The 14,290-nt window shown below is 45.7% G+C and overlaps 1 protein-coding gene across 5 annotated transcripts in view; it reads left to right on the top strand.

The window, feature by feature from the left end:
- The window catches only part of HNF1B (HNF1 homeobox B), a 50,821-nt gene extending 38,684 nt beyond the window's left edge, over nucleotides 1–12,137 (top strand). For 2 of the 5 annotated variants that reach the window (XM_015599236.2, XM_015599237.2), the window contains exons 7-9: nucleotides 500–694; nucleotides 3,142–3,260; nucleotides 11,181–12,137. In XM_015599236.2, coding sequence (XP_015454722.1) covers nucleotides 500–694; nucleotides 3,142–3,260; nucleotides 11,181–11,201 — 335 coding nt within the window. In that variant the 3' untranslated portion in view covers nucleotides 11,202–12,137. The remainder of the gene's footprint in view (nucleotides 1–499; nucleotides 695–3,141; nucleotides 3,261–11,180) is intronic. The other 3 variants (XM_006924932.3, XM_006924931.3, XM_006924933.3) reach the window with 2 other exon arrangements.
- The last annotated feature ends 2,153 nt before the right edge of the window (nucleotides 12,138–14,290 follow it).

Below are 14,290 nucleotides of genomic sequence, written 5' to 3'. Positions count from 1 at the left end.
TTTTAATCAAAATGTGGGTCCCTACACACTCCTGCCCTCTGCTGGACAGACAGATCTGGGCAATAATCTGCGCCTCGGAATAGACACTTTTAAATTAACTCTGCCCTGAGGTCACCACCAGGGCAAGCTTCTCTCAGAGACAGGCGTGGATGGAGTGGGCAAGTAGAGTCAGCTTTTCCAGGGCCCTGGAAACCTCAGAGGAGCTAAGTTTGGGAGGTCAGATGACTTGAAAAGACCCTCTGGCTTCAGTCAGATCTGTCTAATGCCCATTTCCATCCACAACTCACTGTGGAATTTGAGCAAGTCCCTTCATCTCTTCAAGCCTCAGTTTCTTTGTCTGTAAGATGGGCCTATAGACTTGCTTCCCATGCAATCTCTCACATAACAGCCTCAGCCCAGTGCCCAGCATACAGCAAGGGCTCATTCAATAATCACTGCTGTCCATTCACCTCTCCCCACCCGCAAAGCCACCTCTGATCTTTCCCTCTTGTTCCCACAGGCCTCAACACCTCCCAAGCACAGAGCGTCCCCGTCATCAACAGTGTGGCCGGCAGCCTGACGGCCCTGCAGCCGGTGCAGTTCTCCCAGCAGCTGCACAGTCCTCACCAGCAGCCCCTCATGCAGCAGAGCCCAGGCAGCCACATGACCCAGCAGCCCTTCATGGCCACTGTGACCCAGCTGCAGAACTCACACAGTAAGGACATGGGCGTGTTGGGGAGGAACACAGAGGGCCTTCGGCAGCCAACCTCTTCCTTCTCTGGGTCTGAATTTTCTCGGAAGTTCGTTGGTTTTGTCACTTTTCCCTGCCCATGAGCAACCAAGACAGTTTCTCAAGTGTAACTCGTGGGTGGTGCTGTGTCTTTTCAAGTCCTCTGCTTTACCCCCAAGATTCCCCGGGGGAGGTTTGAGGAGAACAATTGAGGCTGACCTGGAAGGGGCGTTAGAGAGCAGGGGCGGCATGTATGTGGAACACTTGCCACAGTTTCCCACGTTGGTGCCCATGGATGGTATCACCAGTCAGCCATAGTACCTTTCTCAGTGACCCTCAACTTACCATTTTCAGTCCGAAATTCTAAGCAGCCTTTAACAAATGATTAGAGTTAGGATATAATTTACATCCTGTTTGCCTTCCTTGAAACTGAAGAATCTTCTAGAGTCCCCATGTCTTCTAATTTATATACTCCAAACATCTCTAATCATAAACACGAATAGAGGTGGAAAATATCACCTGCATGCCATCCTGGAAAAGGAATATTAGTTTCTGCTCCCCACACAGAGGCTATTTTCCATCTCCAATTCTACTCCTACCCTAGGCCTACCTTTCAACCACTTACTTCCCACCTACCCCCCTGCTCCTGTATCTCTTGCCTCCCACATCTTGAACCCCAGGCCTGCAGTCCTCTGGCTAAATTAAGATATAGCCCCTGGCTTACTAATTTGGAGAGAAATCATTGAAAGGATGGCTACTCTGCTTCAGGCATGGTCCCACAGGAACATCAGAGAAGTCTCTGGAATAGTGTGATAGTCTTGGAGTCAGACAGACCTAGATTTAAATCCTGGCTCTGAGACTTACCAGCTATGCAGCCATTGGTACATTACTTAGCCACTCCGAGCCTCAATTTCTTCATCGGTAAAATAGAAATGATATGCATATAGAGCGATTATAGAGATGAAATAAAAATAGATATGAACTGTGTTTGGTAAGCACCGAGAGTGATAGAAATACAAGTGACTATTTATACTAAGGGACTCCTTATAACAGGAGGAGGCAGGAATGGGGAAGAGGATTTTAGTTTCTCCCCTGGCCGCCTCTGGCGGAGCTGCAGATCTGAAGGAAACAGTCAGCCTTCCTTTATCCTCCGGGCTCTATCCTCCCTCAGGCCTGTGGAGCTGGTTTCTAAGCACCATCTCACATTCCAATCACATTTTCATGGCTTCTAAAAAATCTGCCACAGCCTGTAGCAGAGTCTGGGACCACAGATGCCTACTTCTCTTCTTTTCAGGAAGAAGAGAATATGCTCTTCTTCCTGGCAATATGCTCCCCACTTGCCCCTGCCCCCTCACCTGGGCAGGCTTCTTCAGTGGCCAGGACTGGGTGGGTGGGACAGTCAGAGAGTGATCACCAGATCTATGAATTGCTGAGGCCCAGCTGACCTGACTGGCTACGAAGAGATAGCCCATGGGGCCTCAGACCAGGAAATAACCAGCCTTCCTCCATGGGAAGGACAAGCTGAGGTGGCAGACAATGACCTTCACCCCTGTTCCTTACTGGAGAATTTCTTGGTGGAACAGGGTAGTCCCTCCCTCAAGGCCAAGCATCCACGTGCTTTCATTAGTGGGTCATGTGACCTAGGATTTAAATAAATATTACGGATAACTAATGTGCATCAAAAGGTTCCTGAATGATGGATAAGTACTAGAAAAACTAAAAAATGAGTCACATGGTCCTAGAATTTTAATTCGAATCTAGTCTCCTTTTGTCTATCATCCTTCATATTTCTGGGGCATCATAAGGCTGTGATGTCATAAGGCATTTTAGTGCACACTGGAACAGCTCAGAATTACACAATTAATTACACTCACATCTAATTACAATTATTCATTAATCTATGATTGTTAGCATGAGATCTGGTACTTGAGTCCTGGCAGAAATGGTAAGCATGTGCTAGCCAGCTCCTTCATGTTTATCAGCTACTTAGAACTTTTTTTGACGTAAACTCCCAGATGCACCACATACACTACTTGTTGATGCCCAGGCATCTAACACTTTATTGAAGGTCAGGGGAACAGAAGTGCTGCCACCACAGAAGTGTTGTCCGCCACTATGTACTAGATACTGTGCAAGGCTGTCTATTTATTTGGTACAACGTGCTTTTAACATAATCTCTTCTAATCCTATAACAGATATCATTCCCATTCTACAGGTAGGAAACTGAAGTTAAGTAACTTGGTTAAGGAGTTGGGATTTAAACATATGGCCATTCTCCTTACCATATAACACTTCCTTCCCAAACATCAGCACCATCACCACCGCTGCTTTTATCTACCCAGAAACACAGAGTCTGTGGTGTGGGATGGTGTGGAATGTGCATACAGCCATGTGATCTGCATCTGGACTTTGTCTTCACTCTGTCTCTCCAGTGTACACACACAAACAAGAACCCCCCCAGTATTCCCACACCTCCCGGTTTCCATCTGCGATGGTGGTCACAGATACCAGCAGCATCAGTACGCTCACCAACATGTCGTCTAGTAAACAGGTAAGACCAGTGGGAGTAGGGGGGTGGGGAGGAAGACTAAAGTCATTGATGTGAAGAGAGCGTGGCAGGCATGGACTCAGCCATAAGTCTGGTCCTTCTGAGGCTCCCTGTTACTTGCTAAAGAAACCTATGAGGTTACAGGGTCACAGGTTAAATTAGGGGCATATTTTTCCTCCAGTGTCCCCAACAAGAGCATTAAATGAGGACTGAAGTTTGATAAGTCACTGGAGCCTGAATTACACAGAGCCTTTCAGCACTGAGGTTGAATATGACCCAACAGGTTGTCAGTGATCCATAGCAAAGGTATTTCCAAGGAGGGCACAGGAAGTCAGTCCCTCTGTGGAGTTTCGTGCTTTGCAAGAGGGATCCCTAGGATTTTCCACAAGTTAGTTAATGGACAAAGTGCGTCGTAAGTCAGGGGTCCTGAGGCTGATTCCCCTAGTCCAGGATCCATGTTGGACCTAGAACACTGTAAGCTCCAGAGAATGACACAATTCTACCAACTCACAAGGACTCCATAGTAGACAGCCTGTCCTTCCAGGGGTCTGCATTCACCTGGTGTTTCATCAAGAAACTTAGAATAGACTCCCTGGTACACTGAGAGTGGGGAATCCAGAGGCTTAGTACCATTTTAGTTGATGAGTAATTCCCACTGCCATATAGAGGTAACGGTGTAGTAGAGACAACCAACAGCAAGGCTCATCACTGAGCTTGGACAGCTGGACCATATTGGGGCACCAAGAGAGAGAAAATAGGACAAGATGTCTGAACACAGATGACAATTCCAGAATAATACAATAGGACCTTTTAGTAGCTGGGGTCTATGCAGTGTGGGAACTGTTTGGCCTTTATTGATTACTAGATAAGTAGGCAACAGCCTTGAACTTCATGTCAGAGGCTCTCAGCAGGGTTTGGTGTTGTTAATGGTCTTTTTTTCACCTGAGCTCTGCGAATCACACCTCATCCACTGCCACATGCTTCTGAGCAAGTTCTTTCATGAGCTCAGGGTTTTCTGCTCTTCCCTTTGCCCCTATCTCCTTCTGGGCCCGTGGTATTGTGGAGCATGTGAGTTCTATTCCTGGTTGTACCACTTGTTTGGTGACCTTGGCCTTTCCGAGCCTTTGTTTCTCTGTCTTGAAGATGAGAGTTGTAAAGTCTACTTGTTCTGAGGATTCGATGAGGTAATGCAGACAAAGTGCCTGGTACATCTTGGGTGCACGCGTGCGTGCTCACACACGGCCTAGGCAGCTGAGCTCTAGAGCTGGGGGTGAGGGAGAGGTGTGTGGGACCTACTTTGCTACTCTTCTCTCACCCAATGGAAGATGAAAGGACACCCCCTGTTGCCCTGCCCTTCGACTCCCATGCGACTTCCCACTCTTTGTAGTGAGCAGGGAAAACATTTATCTGTGCTCACAAATCTCAATCAGGGGGGCAGCCAGGCGCAGCAGCCCTGCTTGGGAATACCTTCCCCTTTGAAAGGTTTATCAATCCATCTGCCGCTTGGTCAGCTCTAGACAGGACTGTGATTAATTATTCCTGTCTTTCTCAAATTGACTTTGATGCTCGCTTGTTGAAACAAGTCCTCTGAATTCAGGAAATGGTCTCTTAATCAAAATACTTCAAGATGCTCTCCAAGACTTTGTACCAGCCCCCTAAATGGCTTCTCCCCTCCACTGGACAGGGTGGCCAGCCATCCTCAAAGCTGCATTCGTGTCCCTCTAGAACTACTGTGAAGTTGTCGCCAAGTTCCCAGACATTTCAGGAGTCAGATGATAGACTCACTTCTGAGATGATAAGAATGATGATTACACTTAGTAAGGATAAAACTATTCATGTAGCACTTTACAGTTTATACTTCTCATGAACATTATGTCATCATTTTCTTTTTATTGAAACCTCTTAAGAAGTCACACAGGTAGAAAGGGTACTTAAGAAGTCCAAAGAAATGAACTAAGCTCAGAGGTGGAGAGTGTTTTGCCCAAGGTCACTCAGGTGATAAATTCTAGAACTGGACCTCTAGACTTTGGTTTTTGACTCTAAATGCTGGACTCATCTCACTTAAACAATCTTTGCTTTCCAACATTCTTTCTTTAAAATACCCACAGTAATTGCTGCTCTCATGGTCTTTAACGCTGAGGAACAAGAGTAAACATCATGCTCACATAACTATATGCCAATCAGGAAACTTTCTTCCTACAAACTGGAGGAGAAGAGGGAATGGTAAAGGCAGAAGGAAGTACAATGAGTGTAAAGGTGCTGCCTGCTGTCAGCGGAAGGAATCCAAGCTGAAGAAAATATGTATAAACTCTGTTCTGAAGGCAAAGGGTCAGAAGCAAGTTCCAAATCTAGTGGCAATTCTGCGTTTTCTTTTTTTAAAGTATTTTCTGAAAGGAGTTTCAAGACCATTGCCAGGAATCAGGGGCATGTGATATGAGGAGAATATGATTCCTTGGTCAAATATGTTGGGGGAATGGCTGGCCTAAGCAGTTAAACCCCACAAGGCAGGGCTTTCGGAATCTTTCATGTGCCTATGTGCTCACTGAACAGGCCATTAATGTGCACCTTGCTCCTCGTTGATTGAGTCAAAGGGACACAGCCAGGGCAATGCTACTTGAGAGGCATCCTAGGATGCTAGGAAAGTGCTCTCCAGCAGACCCGAGCTAATCCCAACTCTGTGAATTCATCCCCTGCTACATGACTGGGCAGTTTACTCACCGCTGGAAGACAGTTTCTTCAACTCTAATGGAGAAAATCCCACCCCCTTTTCACAGAATATCCAAAGTGCCTGAGAGTGACCGGTACAGAGTCCCCACTCAAAGTGGTAATTCCCTCCCTGTTCCTTCTCCTTTCTGTCTGTGAACCTTTAGGAGACACTTTCCATCGACTCCTTCAATATTTAACTCATTGCTTGGTCTGCATGTGGTCAAAGGAGGTTCTAGCAATAAAATTTCTCAGGATTAGGATCACCATGTCTCAAACGCATCCCGCCTTGTGAACCTGGGCTCCAGACCCCTGCTTCCCGTTCTCCTGGTGACACATAGACACCCTCTCACCCCCATCCAGGAAAAAGGCAAATAATTCAAGCCCTCTCAAAGCACCCAAGCCTTTGTGCTTAACTAAATGATTGGGCTATAGTAGGTGTTCAGTAAATATGAATACACCCTCTCACCCCCATCCAGGAAAAAGGCAAATAGTTCAAGCCCTCTCAAAGCACCCAAGCTCTTTGTGCTTAACTAAATGATTAGGCTATAGTAGGTGTTCAGTAAATATGAAAGAACACATAAATGAATGAATGAATTCAGAACTAGCATTTCTTGAGTGCCTCTTATTTGTCAAGCAGCACTCAGGTAGTTTTCCATCTTACCTTTCTTGGCTTAACCTCCTACCCATCCTGCAAGGTAGATATTTTTATGCCTGGTTTACAGAGCAAAAAAAAACGAGGTTCAAAGATAGGGAGGAATCTGGCCAAGTTCACACAGATGATAATTCCGAAGCTAGACTTCCAGATTTTGGTCTTCTCACTATAAATCCATTCAGCGACACTTACCTTCTAATATCCATTTCTAAGCACCCATAAAAATGACCCAAGGTTACGCAAGTATAAGGATAAAGCCAGAATTTGAACTTTTATTTATCTGATCCCAGTATTTCCTATGCCAAGGTAGACATGCCCTTATGGGTTGTGTTTCAGGAACCTCATTCTGGGACTTTCTCACTGGGAATCCTTTTGCAGCTCCTGGCAGCTATCCTTTCCAGAGCTGATGCCTCCCCCTCCTCCTCAACCCTTGGGTGCTGGCGAGTTACCATCTGAGTGGGTCTGTGCCTGAGCCCATGCAAAACAATGCCCGCCAGTCTGGAAACAAGACCACAGCAAGCTCCTCGGTTAGAACAAGTGTGGGCAGGCTGTGAGCCGACTCATGTTTCCATAACTTTTCTACCCACTGCTTCACTTCCTAGTTTATAGCGAGGTCAGGAGAGGGCCCCCAGAGTAGTCACTAGTCAGGATTGCTGACAAGGAGATGTGCAGTCTTGTCATAAATTCCCCGCAGCTGTTCCCTACTTGCCCAACCTTCTCCACTGGTGGCGAGGCAGTATCTTCTGCTGATTGAGAGCAACAGCTTGGGAGACCCAGGCTCAAGATTCTCCCACTTTCTACCTGCGTGACCCCGGAGAAGAGTCTTAGCCTCTCTAAGCTCAATTTCCTCACCTGTAATATGAAGATAATGAGATCCTTAAAAGGACTAAATGTAGTTAAGTGTTGTAAAACACTTTGCTTGGTGCTTGACCCAAAACACCCAGTCCGTGGCAGTTGGGTCAGACTTGGCTTCCGGTGATGGCAACCGTGAGTGTCTCTCCAGCTGGAAAGGAGGATTTTAAATGCCAAGGGCATTTATTTTCCCGTTGCTGTACTCAGGAGGTCAAAAGGAGTGATCTTCCTTATGGTTTAAGTGCACAAGCTTTTCTATTGTGAGACACTGGGCAAATTATTTATAATTTCTCTAGACCTCAGTTGCCTCATCTGTAAAACTGGAATTATACTCATTACCTTAAGTATAGAGCTATAATTAATCTACCTTAAGTTAATAATAGAAGTGAGTTATCTGTATTCATTGTCCCCACTTCCTCACCCCCAATTCTCTCTTGAGAAGACTCCAGACTGGCTTTTGTCTTCATGCTTCACCGAAACCTCTCTTGTCCAGATCACCAATACCTCCATGTTGCCAAACCCAATGGTTACTTTTCTCTTTCTTTCCTTTTCATTTTCATCATTTTTTAATCTTGATCTCTGACACAACTGATCACTCCTTCCTATTTTCACTTGGATTTTGGGACATTACGTATTCTTGGTTCTCCTCCTATGGCACTCATTTCCTTAGCAGGAAACTCATCTGACTCACATTTATTCATTGACGGGCCCTGGGGCTACATCTCTTTTCTGTTCACTCCTGGGTAATCTCCTTCTATCCCCTGACTTTGGATCAAGTATACACACTGGTGGATCTGATAATTCTGTCTCCAGCGCAGACCTCTCTCCTGAGAGCCCATTCACAAACCCAGTGCAGCTTTGCCAGGTACATATGCATGCCTAATATATCTGATGAGCCTCTCAAATTGAACCTGCCTAAACTAAGAACTCTTCCTTTTACCCCAATATCTCCCTACCCAATTTGCTTCTTCCTTGGGCTTCTCCATTTCCCACAATGGTCCCAGCTGTTCAGGTGAGATACCTGAATTCTTGATTTTTCTCTCCACAGCCCACATTCAGTTCATCAATAAGTTCTGCTGGGGATCCTTCGAAACGTATCCTAAATATGACTACTACTCACCATGCCGTCAGTCCGGCCCCCCTGTCTCTCACTGACTTCTTGCAGTGGCCCCTAACTTCTCACTCCCACTTTCGCTCTTGCCTCACTGTGGTGGGCAGGGTCTGTTAACCACACATCAGCCAGAATTATCTCTTAAAAAGGAAATCAATCATGTTGGTTCCCATTGCAGCCAAACTGAAACGGAGACTTCCAAGGCCCTTTGTGATCAGACCACTGCCGGCCCTGCCATTCTCATCTCCTCCCTCACCTCTCTTGCTCACTCAGCTTCAGCCGAACCAAAGCTGCAGTGATGCTGCTGCAGGACATCTGCATTTGTGTTACCTTCTGCCCGGAACAGTAATGTGCGCCTGTACGTGTTCGCTCCCTCACTTTCTCTGTGAGGATGTGCACAAGGCCTTATTCACGACTGCATCCCCAGTGCCTAAAAACATGCTAAGCATGTAGAAGGCATTCAAATGTGTTAAATGAATGAATGGTAATTACCTATCTCAAAGGGTTAATATGAGAATTCAATGCAATGATGCATGTAAAGCCCTTAACTTGGCATGGTGCCCAGCACGCAGTAGGACCTCAAGAAATGTTAGCCATTACCATTATGTAACAAATCCTCTTAGAATGAGGAAGTTTTTCACAATCGCCACAGACACCACACCTTTCAGACGGAGGGCTCCGTAGTCACTCAGGGATCCTCTGGGCAAGGCCTCCCGTGGGGTTGCATGTGCTGGGCCCCGATTCTAAAGGACCGCAGTGTACCCCTTATCAGATGTTTGTGTTTAGACTCTGAAGGGGGCAAATAACTCTAGTTCCTTTGACAACATTTAGGTCTCTGCCACCATTTTATTATGTGAGCAAACATTTGATAGCTGGGAAGCCCATCCCTAATGACAGGTCATAGAATCTCGCTGGCGTCTCCTTATCTGCCTTTCTTGTTTGCTCTTCTATTGAAACCTGCAAGGTCACAAGCCATTTTCTCTCTCCTCCACCTGAAATCTGAAAATTGGAAAAAGGCTGATAGTGGGAAGTAAAGAGACTTGAGAGTGGGGGGTGGGTGAAGGGAAGAAGAGGAGGCAAAGGGTATCAGAGGACCCTGAGCAAGGCCTCAAGAATTTAAAAGGTTTAGAAACCTACCTCCTCACACGAATGCACAGCTCCATCCCACTCTGAAGGGCTCTTGAGAGTAGTGTGGACTGAAGCATCCTGTGCAGCAGTGCTAATAAGAACAGTTACGCCGAGCACCATTCAGAGTACTTCACACATGTCGGCTCATCTAATCCCTCAACAATCTCTGTCTTATAGGTAAGGAAACAGGGTAACTTGACCAAGAACACAAAGCTAGTAGAAGACTCCTAACCTCAGACTTCATAGAAAGGACACATGCTGGGAGGGCACCCAGAACGGGTTTGAATCTGACTCCATACTCTCTTAGTTCTGAAACCTTGGACAAGTCACCACCTCTCCTTGAGCTCTGTTTTTCCACTCTGTAAAATGGACATAATGGCAAATCCATCTAGAGTTATGGTTGGGAACACTGATTAATGATATAATAACAGGATAACAGGCCTGTAGTAGTAGGGGTAGCTATATGTATGTGCGTGTTTGAAAGAGATTCTTGAGAGAATAAGCCACTAAGCCAAAAGGTAGAATCTCCCCCCTGAGATGCCAATGAAAGTGAAAGAGAAGGAGGAGAAAGAGGGAAACAAAAAGGGACTCCCTGGAAGGAAAAGGAGAGGAATGTCCCACGACAGTTGAAATGTATAAAGCCCAGGGCTCTGGCAGGGAGGCTGCCTGTGATGGGGTTGTGGCTCCTCTCAGAGACTTTCCCCATCCATTCTGGGGTTTCCTGCCCCAGGCCGACCGGAAGTCTGGCATCAGAGGCCTTCAGCCCTTGGATATTTTTCCTCATCCTCCAAGTGTCTGAGTAACAAACCTCGGAAAGCAGTTTGCAATCTCGCACATTCCCTCCCCGATGGATCGTTGGAGTAAATGCCGGTTTTCTCATGTGCTTCGAGGCCTCATTTGTCAAAGCAGATCAGTAGCATCGGCACAACCTGGCAGCCGATAAGACATGCAGTCTTGGGCCCAGCCCAGTTCCACTGAATCAGAATCTTTATTTTGACAGGATATCTGGTACTCATAGGTCCATTAAAGTTTGAGAAGCAGTGGTCTCTAGGACCCTGCTCTTACAGATCTTACGAAGAGACCTTTATTTCCATGACAGGCAAGAGCTCCCGATCCAGCTGCTTTTGCAACCAAACTGAGCACCTTATAAACATCACTCTCAGAGAAAGAGCCCAACTTCAGGGTAAAGTCAGCGAGTTATGACTATTTCAAGGTCTGCAGCAATTCACTTCTCTTTTCTGAAGTGGCTGGAAAAGCTGGCTGGCAGGTTTTGCTACAAGGAGTGTGCTTCAGGACCAACATGGCAGAGCTGAGCAGGCCCTAGGTCCCCAGCCCTCTACCTCCAGCTCTTTGCTGGCTGAGTTGGGTCTCAGCTCCCCTGGAGAAGACGACTAATGGTGCATGCCCCTGCCAGTTGCACACAGCTGAGCTCTCTCTCTTCTCTCTCTCTCTTTGTCTCTCTCTCTCTCTGCAGTGTCCTCTCCAAGCCTGGTGATACCCACACGTCACTCACTTTGTGCACAGCAACAAGGATTCTGTTTTCCACACCATCACCTTCTGGGCAGCTGTCACGGAAAAGCCCAGTGACCTGACACGCACCTGCAAGAGGTCCCTGCTTACCTGACATCCTGCTGGCACCTCAGACAATCCGTTCTCAGGAGGCACAGCCTGAAGCCCAGCTTCCCTTCTATGCAGTATTGTCATGATGCCTCTCCCAAGATGTCAAGTCCTCCCATCCGTTTCTGAGGTGGGAGACAAGAAATCACGGAAGAGGAAGAGAGAAAGCCGTAGCTTTTCTACATTATGCTCCTTCATCGAACAAACTGATGTGAAAACTTGAATCTGTTACTGAAATGAGGAGAGGAGGACACGTGCTGTTGAACTGAGCCAAACACACTGTAAATATCAGCAAACTCCACCCCCCACCCCCATTCCAACTGATTTTGAGATTTCTTTTAAAGAAGTAAATTTGTCCAATAGGTGTAAACTATAAACTACTGTAATTAAGTGCAATTTCCCCTACACTTCCTCACCTCTCTGCCTTGTATATAATACTAAAGTGTTTTCTTTGTAAAGGTCAGAGTTGAATTTTCAAAGTGATTTGCCTCTTTCTCTTCCCCCATGGAGAAATATCCTAAATTGGAAGTGAAGCCCTTGCCCCACTCCCTCGCGCCTGGACACACACAGGGACACTGTATATTTTGGACTGACTGCCAGCTAACTCCAATCTCCTGATGTTAAGACACACCTCTAGATGCCTGGAAGGGCTGAACGTAGTAGTGTCAGAGTAGCATCCTACCTTCTTGGTAGGGCTAGGGTTTCAGCCAGTGTACTCCCAAGAGACCCCAAGGCAGAGAAACTGGCTGTTTGATAGCACAAGAAAAAGTTGTCCTTTCAGAAAGCCTCCCATTAAAACTATTTTATCACTGTCCAGAGTCTCATATTTTTGTCTCTGACATTTCCCCTGCCATGGTTCTACCAAGAACTCCTGACCCCTGTCTCCTTGGAATTTTCTACTTACTCCACTAGGCTCCCTGCCACATGTGCCCGTGTCCTTGCGCCAGCCTTATTGGTAAGGTAAGAAGAAGAATGCAGTCTCCCAGTCACACTCCGCAAGGCCATCAGAGGGGATCTGGCCAGGCCAGGAGCCAACACCTTTTTCTTCTCTGCAACTCATAGGAGTAAAGTGATAGAGCCAATTCTTGGTGACTGTGGTCATAGGAACAGATAAAAAGGCAGCAAGAATGGAAACCCTTTGGGTCACTTTTTCAACCACATTTTAAACATTAATTCTAGCCTTTCATCCTTTCTGTAAGACTGTCAGTCCCTAGGAGAGTGAACTCTTGGGGGTGTCACTTCCTACCTAGGTTTCCCCTTCTGATAGGGACTCTAAAGTATACAAATAGTCCAAAATGGGAACAGCCAAATCGAGGACACTCTGCCAGCAGGAGCTTTGCCATAAATAATCTGGTGTTGACTCGGGAAGAAGAAAGATGGACCTGTCCTCTTGCTCTCTCCTCTTTTATATAGCATAGCTATACCAGCATTTCTCACTTCTAATGGTTTCTTTCTTCTAGACAGAGTATTTCCCAAAGTGTAAGCAAGGAAATCGTGCTTAGCAGGCCTCGACCAAAAGAATTTTCAAAATTCCAGTGTACTGGAAGATGCAATTCTGAGTGAGCCAAGCAAATTTACTGAGTACCTGCTACGTGCCCAGGGCAGGGATGGATAGATATGGAAATGCTGACCTCCTTTGGTTCCTAGCTCCCCTGGACAATGTAATTTAGTCTGAAGTGGTCAAGTGAAAACTCGTAGTTGGCTTGAGAAAGGCTGAGGCCAAGGCCAACCACCATGTGTCAAGAGAGGCCAAAGTCATTTGTCACTAATTGAGATGTCTTATTGGATGGCCCCTGTGAGTTCCAGGAAGAGGAGGGAATATAGGCCTCAAGCCCCAGCCTCAACTGGAGCCTTATATCCAGACTCATGTTTCTGAAACAGCAAGTGTTTGCTTTTGATAGATTTTAGATCTTGCATTGTTGCAATAACCCTGTGAATCCAGAAGGTCTTATTCACCCAAGAGGTCATCTAGGCAGAGGTGGAGGTGGCAGGAAGGGAGGATGGATGGGTTGGGAAAGTCTTTAGGGGCTTTTCCTAACCAAACCCTATGCAAATCAAGACATGTAGAAGGTGACCCCGTCAACTGAGAGCCCCCAAGAAGGTTAGCACCTCTTTCTAAATCAATCGGACCAATTGGTACAGCCACTATGCCAAACAGTATAGAGGTGCCTCAAAAAATTAATAATAGAACTACCTATGACCCAGCAATTCCACTTCTGGATATTTATCCAAAGAAATCCAAAACACTGATTTGAAAAGATATATGCACCCTTTTGTTCATTGCAGTATTATTTACAATAGCCAAGATATATATGCAAGCAACCTAAGTGTCCATCAGTAGATAGATAATTGGATAAAGAAGATGTACGTATATACAATAGAAAATGACTCAGCCATAAAAAAGAATAAAATCTTCACATTTATGATAACATGGATGCACCTAAAGGGTATTATGCTAAGTGAAATAAGTCAGACAGACAAATACCATGTGATCTCACTTACATGTAGAATCTAAAGAAAAAATAAATGAACATACAAAACAGAAACATTACGAAGAATAAACTCATGATTGCTGGGTGAGAGGAGGTTTGAGGGGCTGGGTGAAAAAGGTGAAAGGATTAATAAGTACAAATTGGCAGTTACAAAATAGTCACGAGGATGTATAGTACAGCATAGGGAATATAGTCAATAATATTGTAATAACTGTGGTATCAGATGGGTACTAGACTTATCAGGGGGATCACTTTGTAAGTTACATGTCTAACCACTATGCTGTACACCGGAAACTAATATAATATTGAATATCAACTGTAATTGAAAAAAATAATAAGTCAAACAGGTACCTCCCTCCATGGGCTCTAAGAGGGATAAGGAAGACCACTGTATATGGGTCCAGGTGGGAATTACCCACTCTGAAGATTTATTTGCAACTAGAAATCTCTATACTTTCCTCTAACACTCTATGAA

This window comes from Pteropus alecto, unplaced genomic scaffold (assembly GCF_000325575.1).
Source record: "Pteropus alecto unplaced genomic scaffold, ASM32557v1 scaffold98, whole genome shotgun sequence".
Lineage (NCBI taxonomy): Eukaryota > Metazoa > Chordata > Mammalia > Chiroptera > Pteropodidae > Pteropus > Pteropus alecto.
The sequence above is the reverse complement of the archived record's forward strand: the minus strand, read 5'-3'. Positions and strand labels throughout refer to the sequence as shown.